The sequence below is a fragment of the Plasmodium brasilianum genome, chromosome 13 (assembly GCF_023973825.1).
Source record: "Plasmodium brasilianum strain Bolivian I chromosome 13, whole genome shotgun sequence".
NCBI classification, from domain to species: domain Eukaryota; phylum Apicomplexa; class Aconoidasida; order Haemosporida; family Plasmodiidae; genus Plasmodium; species Plasmodium brasilianum.
In genome coordinates, this window is record NC_090126.1 from 1,980,536 (window position 1) to 1,999,005 (window position 18,470).

The 18,470-nt window shown below is 28.1% G+C and overlaps 4 protein-coding genes across 4 annotated transcripts; 3 read left to right on the forward strand and 1 right to left on the reverse strand.

The window, feature by feature from the left end:
* Positions 1–165: 165 nt before the first annotated feature.
* Positions 166–7,563, forward strand: MKS88_005082 (uncharacterized protein; the record flags this gene model as incomplete). Its single annotated transcript, XM_067218311.1, has 13 exons — positions 166–235; positions 504–566; positions 636–719; positions 1,210–1,272; positions 1,371–1,429; positions 1,670–2,005; positions 2,169–2,229; positions 2,418–4,355; positions 4,421–5,542; positions 5,783–6,046; positions 7,115–7,176; positions 7,265–7,316; positions 7,496–7,563. 13 exons carry the CDS (start codon positions 166–168, stop codon positions 7,561–7,563), a joined length of 4,242 nt encoding a protein of 1,413 aa, XP_067071457.1.
* A 308-nt stretch (positions 7,564–7,871) lies between these two features.
* On the reverse strand, positions 7,872–11,125 carry MKS88_005083 (uncharacterized protein; the record flags this gene model as incomplete). Its single annotated transcript, XM_067218312.1, has 4 exons — positions 7,872–8,349; positions 8,409–8,723; positions 9,109–10,107; positions 10,188–11,125. 4 exons carry the CDS (start codon positions 11,123–11,125, stop codon positions 7,872–7,874), a joined length of 2,730 nt encoding a protein of 909 aa, XP_067071458.1.
* A 2,225-nt stretch (positions 11,126–13,350) lies between these two features.
* MKS88_005084 (iron-sulfur cluster assembly protein SufC) lies at positions 13,351–14,433 on the forward strand (the record flags this gene model as incomplete). Its single annotated transcript, XM_067218313.1, has 1 exon — positions 13,351–14,433. The coding sequence occupies one exon, from the start codon at positions 13,351–13,353 to the stop codon at positions 14,431–14,433; it is 1,083 nt and encodes a 360-aa protein (XP_067071459.1).
* Positions 14,434–15,969: 1,536 nt separating this feature from the next.
* MKS88_005085 (uncharacterized protein) lies at positions 15,970–18,050 on the forward strand (the record flags this gene model as incomplete). The annotated part of the gene is made up of 3 exons (XM_067218314.1): positions 15,970–16,024; positions 16,196–16,578; positions 16,650–18,050. 3 exons carry the CDS (start codon positions 15,970–15,972, stop codon positions 18,048–18,050), a joined length of 1,839 nt encoding a protein of 612 aa, XP_067071460.1.
* Positions 18,051–18,470: the final 420 nt, after the last annotated feature.

Genomic DNA, 18,470 nt, shown 5'->3' on the forward strand with positions numbered 1-18,470 from the left:
AACCACTAGATTTACTCAGAGAATTGCCCCCCATTAAGTAATATTAAAATATGCAAAGTTTAATTTTTTTTCCTTTTATTTTTTTAGTTTTTTCTAAATATGTTAATTACACTAAAAATTTTTCTTTTTCTTTTTTTTTAAAGTAATACCATCTCTTATGAACAAATGTCGTCAGCTGATGGATCACCATCATGTTTGGCTAAGAACAGAGAGCAGCTTTTTATTTTGGCAAATGGTAAATGTGTGTATATGTGAATTTATAGGAACGTGTTTAGGCATACATACATAAGTAGATACATATGTACGTACGTACATATACGTTTATATGGATATATATAAACGTACGTGCACGTGTACCATATTTCCCACATTTTTGTTCCAACCATAGTAACGTGATAAATCATATGATATAAATTTTTATTTTTGAGTTATATGACTAATATATGAAGAAGCAGATATAAATTTTAAGCTCACTAAAAAAAAAAAAAAAAAAAAAAAAAAAGTGTTCATAATGGATATTTTTAAAAAGATAAGTTTAATAAGTCTTTTTAAAGAATGTATGGGTAGTAAGTTTTATTTTATTTTATTTTTTTAATTTAATTTTTTTTTTTTTTTTTTTTTTTTACTCTTTGAAGCTCCCCGTGGACGTGAGTTTAACGACTCCTGTGTGGACAAACTCAAAATAGCAGAACAAATAAAGAACGAAATAATAAATGAACGTAAGAGAAAGAAATGAAATATTGTTTATTTTGAAAATTTTGATATGTTCTTAAGGAAGAATTTACATGTACAAACGTTTGTGCATGTATAAGTACATATTGTAGCTTCCTTCCTGCTGCATTTTTGGGACTACTGAAAAATGTAGCAAAAAACAAACAACAAAAAAGTGTAATACCTGCACATTTGTTATCTCCTCCATCTCCACCTTTTCATTCGTTTACTCTTTTGCTGTTTTGTCATTCTACTATTTTACTGCTTCGTTTTACTGTTTCGTTTTACTGCTTCGTTTTACTGCTTCGTTTTACTGCTTCGTTTTACTGCTTCGTTTTACTGCTTCGTTTTACTGCTTCGTTTTACTGCTTCGTTTTACTGCTTCGTTTTACTGCTTCGTTTTACTGCTTCGTTTTACTGCTTCGTTTTACTGCTTCGTTTTATTATTATTATTTTTTTTTTTCTTTTTTTCTTTTTTTACTTTTTCTCTTTGCGTAGAGCTTCACCTAGTCCTTGTTTTATACTCACAAATACTCAAAGAGAAAAGATACAGAAACACGCGTAAGAGAGGTTAGTACAGAAAAAAGAAAAACAACGATTTTACATTTGCACTAGTGATATATGCACACAACAAAAGATATGATCAATTTTTGCCACAGCAATTTACGAGAAAGTGGATGGAACTATCAGTGCCGCAATCGAGTTATACTCTCTAATGGTAGCAAAACCGAAGAAACAAAAAAAAAAAAAAAAAAAAAAAAAAAAAAGTATAAAAAGTGAATCATGAAAAATGAGCAAAATATACAATAGAGAGAAGGTGAAATAGAATATATGTAGATTCAAGTACAGTATATGTAATAAAAAAAAAAAAAAAAAAAGACAAAATACATTTTCCACTATTTTAATTTTGTACAACCACTCATGCTATTTCCCCTTTATAAAATGCTCCCACACAAAGGAAACACAAGAGGAAAGTAAGAAAAAAGGATCTATAAAGGAAATTTGCTCCATATGTGACTGCTTGTATGACCTGTTAGTTCAATATGAAAACGAAGATGGTGATAACATATCGGCTTCATCCATTGCTATTACTGAGGAGAAGGAGAAGGAGAAGGATAAGCAGAAGAAGCAGAAGAAGCAGAAGAAGCAGAAGCAGAAGAAGCAGAAGCAGAAGAAGCAGAAAAAGCAGAATGAATCACTGAACGAGTTAACAGATGAGTTATCGGATAACAAGGAGTTCAAATTCAGACACAACAATAACCCTGCAAAAGGTGCTACTCAGCATGCAACGTTGGTACTAAGTGAAATAAAAAAAAAAAAAAAAAAATTAACTCAAATTACCCCTTTACGTTCTTTTTTTTAAGCGGCATATGTATTGCTGGACGTATGTATATATACCCCCTTATGTGTATATTTACATTTTCTTCTTTTTTTTTTTTTCGGTCAATTTTGTAAAGGCTTCAAAAGGGGAACCTGTGGAGGACGAAGAACTAACACAAGATATAGAGAAAACCATAGGTACTAAACTTAAAAGGATATTTTTTAAGTTTCCATGTTTTCTGTCTAAATTTAAAACAAGGGGAGGAAGACGGCGTTTTGTTATACTAGTGTATGGTGCTCCATGCTTCATCCATTCCACATTAATCTTTCACTCTATATGTCTCATTGATCTCATATGGTCATCTTAATTTTTCTCCTTTTCACAGGTATGGACTTAAGGGATAAAGAACTTGAGAAGAGATTCTGTGTGGAATCAGATAAAGCAAATAACTTATCAATGATATGTAGTTTCCTAAATACTCCTAATGGAAAAGAATTTCATTTGAACAGTAACTATTCCCTACAACGCAGTATTCGATGTTTATATTGTGCTGAGACCCTGAATGACAAAAGGAATGATAACATTCAAAGAAGGATAAAACCAATTAAATTTTTCAAGTCGAATTATGGCAATATGATGTTCCTACGTAATAGAGAAGAGCTTATACAAAAATTTACTAAAATTGTAGAAAAGAAAAAAGAAAAAAGAAAAAAAAAAAAAAAAAATAATAATAATAATAGTAATAGTAATAATAATAGTAATAATAATAGTAATAGTAATAATAATAGTAATAATAATAGTAATAGTAATAATAATAGTTATAATAATAGTAATAATAATAATAATAATAGTAATAGTAATAGTAATAGTAATAATAATAATAATAATAATAATAATAATAATAATAATATAAACAATAGTAATAATAGTAATAATAGTAATAATAATAATAATAATAGTAATATAAAAAATAAATATTATGTTAAAAAAAATACAAATCAAATGAACATGGTCAGAAATGATATAGATGTTCAGAATACCCCTCTTTCACATAATGAGAAAAAAATTGAATTAAAAGAGTTAAGAAGTATAATATTAGACACTAATAGAGTTATTACTACTTTTAGGGTAGATAGAAAAGGGAATATAGTAACTGTTATGAAGCTACTAGCAAGAGATGGATTCACGCAGAGAGTAATACATCTAAGTGAATACGATTACTTCTTTGTTAATGCGGAGGATGTGGATGCAAAGGAAAGGACAACAAATAGAATGGAAGATGCAGAAGAGGAGAAATGCATAAACAATGAAGATTCTTTTCGGGGTGATAAAATAATTTTCTATATTGGAAATAAAAAAGTCTTATTTGATAAAAAAAAAAAAGAAAAAATAATATTCCATATGGATGAATTAGGAAACATGAAGAAAAATAAATATAAAAAGATAAGTAGCATAAATAGCAAAAATATTTTAGTAAAAACATATGAGGAGGATGAATGGTCCGATGAGCAGGTCGACTTTTGTTATCTTAGAGATAATAAACATAAAGAAAAAATTGTATTCAAAAAGAATAAAAATGGAAAAGGGGAAAATAAAATAATATATCATCATAATGAATTAACTAATAGTAAGGATAATTTCTCTTTATACAAAAGGAACGTTTTAAATGTGAAAGAAGTAAACTTGTATGACGATGATGAAGCTATTCTTTATTCTCTTAGACAGAATGAAAAGAAAAGAAAAATGTGGATAATTCGAACGCCCTCTGTTTCTTCAAACATTGAGGAAAAAGAAGGGGAAAAAAAAAAAAATACAAATGTAAAAAAGAATGTAAATAAAAATAAATATTCAAATACCAGTAATCATATATATAAATATTCGGGTAAACATGTTGATAAATATACGAACTCCTCAGAGAGTAGATCCAACTGCGGGAAGGACATACTTGCAGGACGTTTGGAACTGTACAAGAATATTAGTGGAATAAATGAAATGAATCAGTTAGATATATTTACAACACTCAAAAAAAGAAAAGAGAAATTTTTAAGAGAGATATATCTTTTCAATAAAGAAGAAGCATTACCAATTAGAAAATACCCAAAAGCTAGAAAAATAAAAAGTCATATTAAAGTGAGAAATGAGAAGGAGATAACTACAAAGGGATGGTTGAATGGACAGATTAGAGAAGAAGGGCAGGGCGAACGGAAGAAGCAGGAAAAAAGAGGTGGGCGAAGCAATTTAAACGAGCTGCACAAAATGAAGAATAAGGTCAAAAAGGTGATAAAAGATGCTACACCCCAAGGGGTTAACGATTATGAGGTGAGTAAAGCAGAGAAGAAAATTATAAAAGAATCTGTTGGGGAAAAAAAAAAAAAAAAAAAAAAAAAGATGATATGATTAGTATAGAAGTTTCTTCTAAAAATAAAACGAAAAAAAAATATATAATGCTTAAGGGGAAATGTTTAAAGGAAGAAAGGGAAGACGAACGATGGGGCAAATCAATGGAAAGTAATAGAACTGCAACACGTAACGGAGTTCCATCTAGCAACAACACTACAACTTGTGCTGAAACAAACAAACCGTATGAGAATCTCTATTTGGAAAAAGCGAATAAAAGTGCATCAATAACAAGCGATTACATTTCTATAAATAAATTAGCATCTAATATTGAAGGGAATAGTAGACCAGAAAATTTTATTGAAAAAGAAATTAAAGAAACAAATAAAAAAATTGAAGATTTCGTTTTTAATGAAAATTTAAAAAATATATGTATCACGTCCCATACATTAGCCAAAAAGAACTCAAAAAATTGCATCCAGTACTTGACCCGCAATAAGAAGCTGCCTTTGCCTAATCTAACCCCGAGTAGCAAGCAGAACAGAGCTCGCGGCGTTAAGAAACCCTATGGAGGTAGTGACGTTGATAGGAGTAGTGTTAACAGTAACGGAGTTAACAACCATGATGTTGACTATCATAATGATGAATATCATAATGATGAATATCATAATGTTGACTATCATAATGATGAATATCATAATGATGAATATCATAATGATGGCGATAGTAGTGTGAAGTACCCTTTTCAAACGATATCTCGTTCTCCCAATAGGGAAAGGGCGAAGCGGAAAGACAGCCCTATGTCAAGGAGCAAGTCGAAACACGAAAAATATACTAATATTAACAACATGAACGGCAATAATATTTCTAGCATTAGTTCATACCATTTAGAGGAAAGTTCAACTAAAGAAAAGAAGAATTTTGAAAAAAACCCTCTAACGAATCAATCAAGTGTTCAACTGAACAATCGAATGTTAAGTGGTAGTTTATCTCAGTCAAGTCGTTACATGAAATCAAAGCAAAGGACTAGTGAGCAGGACAACCAAATAGAAAGCAGCGCCGAAGGGAAAATTTTGAAAGAAAGAAATGAAATAGTGGAAAAAGACAAAAGTAAAGGAGGAGTTAAACAAATGGACACTGAGCAGGAAAAAAGGAGGGAATACCTTAGTAGAGGTTTCTCTGCTTGCACTCACATAGTTCTATGTAATAGGCATAAAAAATGGAAAATATAAAATTGAACGTGCGTTATATTCTTATCGAAAAAGGGGAATACAAAATAAATACCCGCACACGCGCTACACATCTGCTCATTACCCACCTTGCACATTGAATAACCTTTCGATTTCTTTTCTTTCTTTTCTTTCTTTTCTTTCTTTTCTTTATTTTCTTTATTTTCTTTATTTTTTTTTTTAGCGGAAAAAAATATAATAACGAGAAAATGTACCATTTCTTTTGATTATTCAACCAGGAAATTAAGTATTACAAGAAAGAGAAAGATATTTGGAATAGACATAGACAAAATGGCAATTGAGGAAATACCAACTTATAGTGAAAAGGTAGCAATAGTACGATTGATAATCTTGGAAAAGAACTGTAAGACGCTTTTGATTGAAACTGATAATCTTACTGCTTTGCAATATTTAGGAGATGAAATTGGATGGAGGAACAAACAAAAAGGTAGTACCATACAACGAAAAGGGAATTCGAAAAAAAAAAATAATAATAAAATAATAATAAAATAATAATAATAAAATAATAATAATAAAATAATAATAATAAAATAATAATAATAAAATAATAATAATAAAATAATAATAATAAAATAATAATAATAAAATAATAATAATAAAATAATAATAATAATAAAATAATAATAATAATAAAATAATAATAATAAAATAATAATAAAATAAAAATAAATAAGAGAAATGTATTACGTTATGTATGTTAAGTACAATTATGATACGACATATGAGCAACATCACTTGTCACTTCAAATATTTCTATAGATAAAGCGTGTGAAAAGTTGTCAAAGAATTATATCCTTAATGTTCTATATGATTAATGCGCTATATGTTTATTGTACTATATGTTTATTGTACTATATGCTTATTGTACTATATGTTTATTGTACTGTATGCTTATTGTACTATATGTTTATTGTACTATATGTTTATTGTACTATATGCTTATTGTACTATATGTTTATTGTACTGTATGCTTATTGTACTATATGTTTATTGTACTATATGTTTATTGTACTATATGCTTATTGTACTATATGTTTATTGTACTGTATGCTTATTGTACTATATGTTTATTGTACTATATGCTTATTGTACTGTATGCTTATTGTACTATATGTGTATTGTACTGTATGTGTATTGTACTATATGTGTATTGTACTATATGCTTATTGTACTATATGTGTATTGTACTGTATGCTTATTGTACTATATGCTTATTGTATTATATGTGCATTGTACTGTATGTGTATTGTACTATATGTGTATTGTACTATATGCTTATTGTACTATATGTGTATTGTACTGTATGCTTATTGTACACTAATTAGTTTTAAAAGCTTATTTTCTTTGCATTCATTTGCATTGTCTCTCATACGCAGTCGTGCTAGTCGTAATTATGATGCATTGCACTGTACTGTGTTGTATTACATTATACTGCTTTATATTGTACCATTTTTTTTTTTTTTTTCCTTTTAAATATATTTGAAATTTTGCTTAGGCCATTTTGAAGAGGATAAGAGTCAGCTTAAAAAAAGAATAGCAAATAGGAACAAATACTGCGTAATCCAAAAAAAAAAAAAAAAAAAAAAAAAATTTGCATTTAGTCAACATAACATGTTTGCATTTGAACTTTTTTATCCTTTTACAGAATCAAGAAAAAGATGAATTAAAAGACATATTTTACAAGTTGAGAAGTAGCAGTAATGAATTACACACATAATTTTACAATTTCCCCTCTTCATATACATATATTCGATACACGTAAAAATGTGTAATGTCTGTGTAAGTGATATGTGTACTTATGGTGCATGTACAAATGGCGCATGTATGCGTGATGTATATAAACATATGAATAATTCTCTTTCTTCCTTTTACGTAGACGAAAAGACCAACATAAGTTTTTTTGACAAAATAAAGCTAAACAAATTGTTAGGGAAGAATAAATAAATATCCAGAAGCAACATGATTTTGAGTAGGACAGAACGAAAAAAAGTCTACATTACAAAAAAAAAAAAAAAAAAAAAAAGAAACTACCATATGCAACATGACGGATTTTTCGTTCGTACTCATCGAGACTAAACAAAGGAGCTTGTTTTGTTTATTTATTTATTTTTTTTTTTCTCCGTTACTTCCTTTTTTTTTTTTTTCTGATAACAAATGTGCAGCAGGTACACTAAATAATATGCAACATTTTGCTTTATTTTTCCCGGATGATACACCAGTATGGATGTACTGTTCTTCTAGTATAGAAAGTTTTAATGACGAAATTTTTTTTGTTTATTATGCATAAAATTATTATTTAATAGGATTATGACTTCGTCTAAAATTGCCAGAAGAGTATGTACATGAGAGTTTCTTCCCATTTCATATTTTGTACTTTTGTCAAAAGAAATATTTGTTTCCTCATCTTTCCTCTCTTTCTGTTTGATAATTTCTTGAAAATTATTAACGAAAATTTTCATTTTTGTTTCTATCGCTTGTAATTCTTTAAAAAATTCCTTTTTATTTTTTTTCTTTTCAATGGCTAATTTTTTTTTTAGTATATTTTTGTGCTGTATTAAATATTCATATATTTGCGAAAAATTAGTCATATTGTTAGCACTACAATTATTTGAACTATAATTATTATTATTACCATTGTTGTTACCATTATTATCGTTATCATTATTATTACTATTATTACCATTATTGTTACCATTATTATTATTATTTTTTATTTTTTTTTTTTTTCGCCTTGTTTTAGAATTTCCAGCTGATTTATTAATTTATTTTTTTTTATCAATCTGTAGTACAAGTTTTCCTCTTTTTCCTTTTCAGTTGTTTCGTTTGCTTCTCTTGTTGCATCATTGGTCGTCTCATCAGCTCTGAAGGTGTAATCCCCTCCTTTTATCGTATCAAAATTGACAACATCCCATATTTTTGTCTTATCTTTATTATTTATTTGATCGTTCATGTACATTTTTTTTATGTACTGCTTGATTTCACTGGCAGGGATTTTCACATGCATCATCTCTTCATCTGCATCATGTTGTATTGATGCTACTGGATGTGGTTTATATCTTGCACAGTCATCATTTTTTCGAGCTCCTTTGCACCAGATTCGATCTCTGTGAATTGGAAAAATGGTTCGTAAAAAAAAAAAAAAATAAAATAAAAAATAAAATAATAATAATAATAATAATAATAAAGCGAAAAGAAATAGTATAAAATGAAATGAAAAAAAGAAATTAATTCTGTGTGGAATATGGCAATCCTCAGTGATTATCAGATGACAGAGTGTGAAGCGTAAATGTTAAGGTACACGAGAACCAGTTGTCAAAGGTAATTTGCATACATATGCTCATACATATATATATGTATGAGCATATGTATGCATATATTTGTATGTAGGTGCCTCCTATGTGCTGAATATTTAAGCTACAACTGAGTTGCACCCAACAGCACTTTAGTTTCTTTTCTTTTTTTTAAGAACGCATCATCATATGATTATACCCTGCATGAGTGGGAGATGGGGATTCATTTTCTAAATTTTTCATAATATGACAATAAATTTTTTCTATATTTTCTTTTCTCATGTTTTTTCCAAAATATTTTATTTGTTCATTGATATAGTTTTTCATTTGGTTGTCTAGATGTATACTATGGTGAATATGATCCAGAGTACATTTTTTTTTTTCTGGAAAAATATGGTAATTCGTATACACATCTTTATACATACTAGAACGAATTTTACCTTCACTCACTGCATTTTTATTTGCACTACTTAGAAGCAAAGACAAACGACAGTATGGATCCTTCCTATTTTGAATAATATTAGAATTAATTTCATACTTAAATTTTTTTCTTTTTTTTTTTTTGTTTTTTTCTTCCTTCCTACTGTTATTTAAATTGTTCTTATTAGTCATACTTTTGTGGGTTGAACGTTTTCTTATTATATTCCCTTTGTAATTATATTTTATAATTTTTTTCAACAATTGTCCTTCTAATAATCTTGTTAAAAAATATTTCTTGGATTTGTTTAATCTAATTTCCTTCTCTGATATATTGTCTATAATTTTCTTTTCATTTAAATATACATAATTTATTTTTTGTTTTGAATTTCTAGTTATCCTATTTCTTAACCCCTCCTGTGTTGTATGTAATAAATCTTTCGTAAAATTTCTGAATGGCTCATTATTCATTAACGTGCTTGATGAATTCTTTTTCGACGGTTTAATAAGAACTAGTGCATTATTAATTGTTACCTTCCTCTTATTTGTAAATTCCCCTTTTACTTCTATGTTTGATAGAAGGTCTTTCTTGTTCGTTTTGTCCTTATCTGTATCTCTATCTTTAACGTTAAATTTATATTTATATTTATATTTATCCCTATTTTTATCTCGGTAATCATTTATAACACCCTCATCGATGTCTTTTATTATGCAACGCTTATTTATTTTTTCCTCCGTAAATTCCTCGTGACTGCCTGAAGTTACATTCTTTTCGCTTGCACTGGAATAATACATCAAATCGCTATGAGCTCTAGGTATATTATGAATATGGTCAGAATTTTTTTTTTTTTTTTTTCTGACATATTTATGTTTATTCTGCACGCGTTGTCTTCACCAACACTATGTTTATTCTTCATGTTGCCCTTATCGAACATTTGTCTGTCTTTTACATTTTTCCTATATATGTTTTCATTTTTGCCTTTTATTTTTTTTTTATCATAAGTAGCTCTTATGAGATCTCGTTCCTCACTAACGCAAGGTGAAGAAATTGAAGTCATAATGTCGGGTAGGACATTATTGCGTGAGTAAAGAGTATTTTGCATAATGTGTTTGCATTCAGGGAAATAATTCATATCCGCATTTTTCTCTGCATGAACATGTTTATTTTCACTCTCACTCTCATTGTCATTCTCATTATCACTTTCACTTTCACTTTCACTTTCATCCCAATCCCCACGCTCATTTATTTTTTTTTTTCTTTTTAAAATTTTTATTTTCCCACAAATTGGCCTAACTGCACTCCCTTGACCTATTAATTTCGTATGTGCATTAATAACATGCATTTCATTCTTTGTAGCAGCACATTTAAAATGTATTTTGTGATTCTTTATTTTGTTCAGTTCTGTCAAATTTTCCATTTTCATTTTTTTTTTTTTATTGCCTTTAATTCCCAAATAGCTAGCTATTGTGGATATTTCCTGATCTGTGCATGTAACATTTTTCGGGGAATTACTAAGACAGTTTGCAAAATTTTTTTTTTTTTCTCTGTCATTAGGACATCCATCACAAAACTGTCCTTTAAAATTTGTGTGCACGTTGTTAATATAATCATTTGAGTTAAGAACGTTGCGCTTTTCTTGCATTTTAATTTCATTTATAAAGAAACTGCCCTCCTTTTTATGTTTAAACAACTCGCCTAACTTGGTTAATTTATCAAGGAATGCGTAAAATGTAACATGGCCTTCTGCGTCCTCAGCTTGAGTAACCTGTTCATATACCTCCTTCGCTGCATTGTCCATAAGTGTGGTTTGGTTCTTCTTGTTCTTTTTATCCTTTTTGTTCTTTTTGTTCTTTTTATCCTTTTTTTTCTTTTTTTCTTTTTGTTCTTTTTTTTCTTTTTTTCTTTTTGTTCTTTTTTTTCTTTTTGTTCTTTTTGTTCTTTTTATCCTTTTTTTTCTTTTTTTCTTTTTGTTCTTTTTTTTCTTTTTTTCTTTTTGTTCTTTTTTTTCTTTTTTTTCTTTTTCCCCTTTTTTTCCTTTTTTTCCTTTTTTTCCTTTTTTTTCTTTTTTTTCTTTTTTCCCTTTTTTCCAGTGTAGAGCTATTTAATCTCTTTTAAATTGGCTTTTTCTGCATTCTTATGGTACCTTTATGCCCTTTATAAAATAAAAGAACTATCATATCATAGTTCTTATTTTTATGCCTTTTCCCAATTATACTTAATTGTATCATTTAATCTTTGTTTTTTTTTTCTGACCATGTACAGAATATTATTTTGTAAACGTCTGTTTAATTTTCCTCGGTATGGATATTGTTAAAATAGCATTTTCCTAAAATGATATTGTTTCGATTAATATAACGTAAACTAGTGAAGTTTCCAATAAAAATTTTATTTCCTTAGTAGTAGGAAAAATAATATATACTACTTTGAAATCTGCGTTGGTTTGCATTACTTATCACGTCCTCCTCTTAGCAAAACATTTACTCAGACAAACACCAAATTGAAAGGAACAAAAATAAAAACAAAACGAAACAAAAAATATAGAACAAAAAAAGCCATAACAAATACAGAACAAAACAAAGCGAAACAAAAAAAAAGGTAGAACAGGTATACACATCAAACATCTAGTAAGGGCTGCCATGCAAAAGTGCTTAAATAAGTAATGACCCAACTTTTATTACGTTAATTAAAATGAGGTGTTACATTGTATATAACAATACGAAGGGAAAATATGTAAGCGAAACATTATCAGAAGATACATAATAATAATAGTAGAACAAAATGAGGATTTATGATCATAAAAAATTTTTAAAATAAGTACTTTGCAACGTACAACAAAATATTGTGTAACAGATTTTTTGGAAGAAAAAAGAATAAAATAAAATAAATAAATAAATATATAAATCTGTTCTACTACAACAAAGAATGTATTTCCTTTTTAACCAAATTACAAATTGTTCAAATTTATATATATATTTGTATATATATATAATATATATATATATATATATATGTATATGTGTAAGAACAAAATGTTATATTAAAAGCGTTTTTGCGAGGAAAATTTCTTGCTTATAGAAGAAAATGTAAAAGTACACCCCCTTTCATATAGTCATTAGGGTAGCTAACCCCAAATTAACGAAGCTACACATCTGCACATTTTTTTTTTTTAAGCTTATCCTTTATTCGTATGAAAGGGGAGTTCCATATTACCCTATATATACTTACGTATCTTTTCTCATGCCTTTGCCAAGGTTATAGCTATTTTTTTTTTTTTTTTTTTTTATGTATAATAGTTTTAAAACTGTTTTTCGCACATTATTGAAAAGAAAAAAATAAAGTTCCCTTTTGTAATCTGGCACAATTTATGCATATAAATATATACACATAAATATATGCATATAAATATATACATATAAATATATACATATAAATATATACATATAAATATATACATATAAATATATACATATAAATATACACATATAAATATATACATATAAATATATACATATAAATATATACATATAAATATATACATATAAATATATACATATAAATATATACATATAAATATATACATATAAATATATACTTATATATATATATATACATACAAATATATACATACATACAGATATATACATACAAATATTTACATCTATGCATATATATATAGATGTATATGCATGTATTTGTGTATGTACGTAAGGGAAGATATTTATTGCTGCCACTTTGGAAAAATTTTGACGTTTCGTTATGACCAAAGTTCAGGCATTGATAGGGGACGAGAAATAAAAATTAGCGAAGATGACCATGTTAAGGTTACAGCAAAAGAAAGAAACACATGAATGAACAAAATTTGGGGCATCATTAAAAAGTGGTACTCTTGAGAAGTATTAGGCAAATTAGTGAGGAAAAAGGAAGAGGACGAGAAAGAAGAAATAAGAAAAAGACGAGGAAGAGGAAGACAAAATAGGGATACATATCCCCATTTGCATGCAATACCCACGAGGAGCGGTAAACATGCGAGTAATAGGCTGGATAACCATCGCCTACGGCGTGATAGCGCACTTTCACATGACCACGTGCATACATTTTTTGGAAAGGGCAAGAAATAATGTGTTACTAAAAAATAGGAAAAGTAGTTTGTACAAATTAGAAAAAAGACAAAATGGGGAAAAGCGAATGGAGCATTTTTTTGTAATAAATAAAATAAAGAACAGAAATATGCATAGAAGAAATAGCGTAAACATGGAAAATTCCAACATGGATAATAATAGATTGGCTTTATTAAAAAATTTAGAAGATGAAACAAAAATTATTACTCAGTCACCTGAGTGGAATGAAAAAATGCCATTAATAGAAATAAATAATTTGCATGCAATAGAAATAGAAGGAGGAAAGGAAATACTGAAGGGAATAAATTTAAGTATTTATTTAGGTGAAAAACATGCTATTATGGGAAGAAATGGTTCAGGAAAGTCAACACTTACTAAGGTAATAGCTGGTCATCCATATTATAAAGTGACAGATGGGAATATGAAATTTAAAGGATTAGATTTAAATACATTAGCAGTAAATGTTAGATCATTATGTGGTATCTTTTTAGCTTTTCAATACCCTATAGAATTGCCAATGGTAAAAAATAATGAATTTTTACGTGCTGCATTAAATAGCCATAGGAAACATAGAAATGAGTCAGAAATAAGTGCATCTGAATTTGATCTTTTAATGATTGAAGAAATAAAAAAGGTTGGATTAACATCGGAATTTTTAGATAGACCTGTTAATTATGGTTTTAGTGGTGGTGAAAAAAAAAGGAATGAAATTTTACAAATGCTAATTTTAAAACCATCTTTTTGTATTCTAGATGAAACGGATTCAGGTTTAGATGTAGACTCTTTCAAATTAACATCTAATGTTATCACAAATTTTTCAAATCAGAATAACTCCTTTTTAATTGTAACTCACTATAAGAAATTGCTGGAATTACTAAAACCGAATTTTATTCATATTATGCACCAAGGGAAAATTATAGAAACTGGAGATTATTCTATAGTTGATAAAGTAGAGTCCAAAGGTTATTCTCAATTTGTTAAGGATTAGCATGTAACACTAATTCCGTCAGGAATATATATTATTTAGTAGTATTTTTAACTCCTACATTGTTTTATCCACATTGTTTTATCCACATTGTTTTATCCACATTGTTTTATCCACATTGTTTTATCCACATTGTTTAAGAATTTTTTTTTTTTTTAAATTCGTCCTTACATAAACAATATTTTTTGAAAAGGATAATAATATATATGTACCATAATTTTAAATTGAGTGCTGTATTCCTTTTTCGGAGTAATACTACATTGTAGTAGACAGTTTTATTTAACTTTTTATCTCTACATACATGTATACGCAATATGTGTGTGTTATAAGCGAATTATCGTGGGTGACTGTGCCACGTGTATTACTGTGGGTATGACGTTTCTTTATTTCAAACCATTTGGTAATAAATTAAGTATAATTTGCTTTTTTTTTTTTTTTTTTTTTTTTTTTTGACTCGTATGACTCTGATTTGTACAAAATTTTTATATTTTAATAATTTCTTACAATTCCTTTTTTGTCTTAAAACCATTTTTTTGTTCCATAAATTGTTTCCCGTTTGAGAACAGTAACTTGGGGTTAATATTAACACAAATATAAACACACGTACGTGTGTACAAACACACAAATATATATACCCACATATGTATATATAAACACATATATGGGTAAATATACATACATATACATTTTTTACTTTTAATTGGATCTCCCTCCCCCTTTAAAAATGAATTGTGCATAATATTTACTAATATTTTACGGGAAAATCTGAACATGTCATAAAAATTTCTTTTAAAAAAAAAAAAAAAAAAAAAAATTAAATAAGCTAGCTCATTTTTTACACTTACACACAACTTATACAAATACAAACATATGGAAGAGGAACATATAACGTTGCTTTTTTCCACTTGTATGAAGGCATAATTTTAGTATCCTTAAATTGCGACAACATGAAAATCTGATAGCATATCTTTTTATAATTATATCTCTTCGTTCTTAATCTATGAATTGTGTTTTATACAATTGGAGCAATATTGTTATTTTAACTTCCTTTTTCTTTTTCTTTTTTTTTTAAAAAAAAAATTATACCACTTTAGCATTTTATTTTTGTTGACGTGCAAAGTATTGAAAAAAGAATAAGAAATTTTTTTTTTTTTATCACTGGGAACAAGTACAGGAAAAAGGAAATAGGAGCAATAAATGACTAGTACGTGAAAAGCAGTTAAGTTATAAGCACTGATAAGTGGCGGTAGGAAGCAAATAACACAACGCTCTGTAGTCAATTATAGCATTGAACAGAAAATAAAATATAATATAGTTTAATACAATAAAATGTAATACAGTACAGTATACTGCAGTACAGTATAATGCAATACTATACAGTATACTGCAGTACAGTATAATGCAATACTATACAGTATACTGCAGTACAGTATAATGCAATACTATACAGTATACTGCAGTACAGTATAATGCAATACTATACAGTATACTGCAGTACAGTATAATACAATACTATACAGTATACTGCAGTACAGTATAATGCAATACAGTACAGCATACTACAGCACAGCGTACTACAGTACAGCGTACTACAGTACAATATAATGTAGTACCATATAAATGGCCATGAGAAAGGTACGAAACAGTAGAGGGAAAAAAATAAAATAAAATATGTTTTTAAGGCATGTAAATAAGATTATAACTACATTTATTTTCATATGTATATTATTTTATCATATATATAGCAAAAGAATTGTTAAGGCAGAATGTAAAGGGGTAAGCAATTTAAAATGCTTTAATAATGGTAGTAATACAGCAAAAATAGCGTATTTGAATGAACTGAGGACAAGAAATACATTAAAAAAGCGAAAGGAAGGAAACAGGAGATACAGATTATTTAGACGTAGGATAGGTAAAAAGTTCGAAATTGGAAAATTATTCTTCTTAACAAGTGGTAGTTCCCTTAATAAACATATTAATTATAAACATGAGAAAGAAAAATTTTCTCTCTTTAAAAAAAAAAAAGATAAAGATGGGGCATTATCAAATGTTAAGAAGAAAGCAAAAAAAGTATTTACTGAAGAAGAAATAGAAGAATTACGAAAAAAAGCAAAAGAAAAATTACAACCAAAAAATATAGAAGAAGATGTTACAACAACAAAAGGGGGGAAGAAGCAAAAGAAGAAGATGATGAAGGAAAAAAAAAAAAATCTGAACAGACTAAAGACATTGATTTAAAAGATGAAAAAGCGAAAAACGATGATGTAACTGATTATATAAAAAGTAAAGAAGATTTTGACAAAATAGTAGATTTAACAAAAGATTTAATAAATGAAAAAGAAGTAGAATATATACAAAAAATAAGTAGTTGTGATGAAGAATTATTAAAATATGATAAAAGACAAAAACATATTAAATTAAATTATGAAGATACCATTTTTGATGAGGGTAATTATATGGAAAATTATGTAAATAATATAAGCAAATTCCGTTTTGACATATACAATATACATAATAAAAATGAGTTTGATAGGATAACCAAGTATTTGAATTATCAATACATACAAGAAATACAAGTAGACGTCCCTTCAGACAAGAGTTATAACATTGAATTAAAAAAATATTTTTATCAAGTGGTGTGTGATTTGGTCAATAAAAATAAGGAAAGGTTTGAGGGCTACTTGGGTCGGAAACCGGGGGAGGACCAAAACGAAGCCATACAAAGAAGAGAAGATGAAGATGAAGATGAATATGACGATGAAAACGATGATAGAGACGATGATGACAAAGTAATGGACGATGATGACAAAGTAATGGACGATGATGACAAAGTAATGGGCGATGATGACAAAGTAATGGGCGATGATGACAAAGTAATGGGCGATGATGAAAGAAATGATTCGGAGCAGGAGGAGGAAAGGGGGAAGACTATTATCCCGTCCATCCATAAGGGAAAAATAAACTACAACAAGGAAGAAGGTATAAAGAGCCAAACGTTGAGCAATTTTATAAACGAAAATGAAAAACAAAATAAAAAAAAAATATCTGTAATGGATAAAATAGAAAATATGGCTAGTATAATTAAACCTACTGATCAGGATATTATGAACAAGTACATGTCAAGTGATTTATATAATTTATTATGTGACATTAAGGAAGAATATGAATACATGTTTGATAATGGAGGAATTGCTAAATTTGCATTTGATCAAAATAGAAAAACTCATAAGGAAAAATTAATTTTTTCGGGAAAAAAAAAAAGAGCTGTAGCTATGGTTTTCTTACAAAAAGGAAATAATAATTTAATAATAAATAACAGGGATGGATATCAGTATTTGCAGTATCAAATTTTTAATTTAAATAAAATATTCAGTCCCTTGTTACATTTATGTATGCACAGGTATTTTAATGTAGTAGCAAAAGTCGAAGGGGGAGGTTTATCAGGACAGAGTGTAGCAATATTTCATGCTCTAGTTAAATATATCACGTATAATTTCTCCTTAAAAATTAAACCGTACTTCCGCTCCTTTAAGTTTATGACCGTTGACAGTAGAAAAGTTGAGCGGAAAAAGTACGGGCTCAAGAAAGCTCGAAAGAAGAAGCAGTACAGTAAGAGATAAATTAGGAGTAGAAAATCGAAATGGGAAATGGAAAAGCGGATGGGAATAACGCATATTAATTCCGTTCTGTACCCATTATGTTTATCAAAAATTTCACGCCCACCCGTGCGCAAACATGCACATGTTTTGTATACCTCAGTTTGGAGGTCTTGGGCGTACGAGTAAATATACACATAACATACGGGCGCGTAAAGGTATGTGCACATATAAAAATAGTGCATGGAAAAATCAAACAACGCGCAAATATGTTTGCACGAAAATGTTTTATATTTATAAGCTTCTTCACACAAGTTTTTTCTCATTTTTTTCTCATTTTTTTCTCATTTTTTTCTCATTTTTTTCTCATTTTTTTCTCATTTTTTTCTCATTTTTTTCTCATTTTTTTCTCATTTTTTTCTCATTTTTTTCTCATTTTTCTCC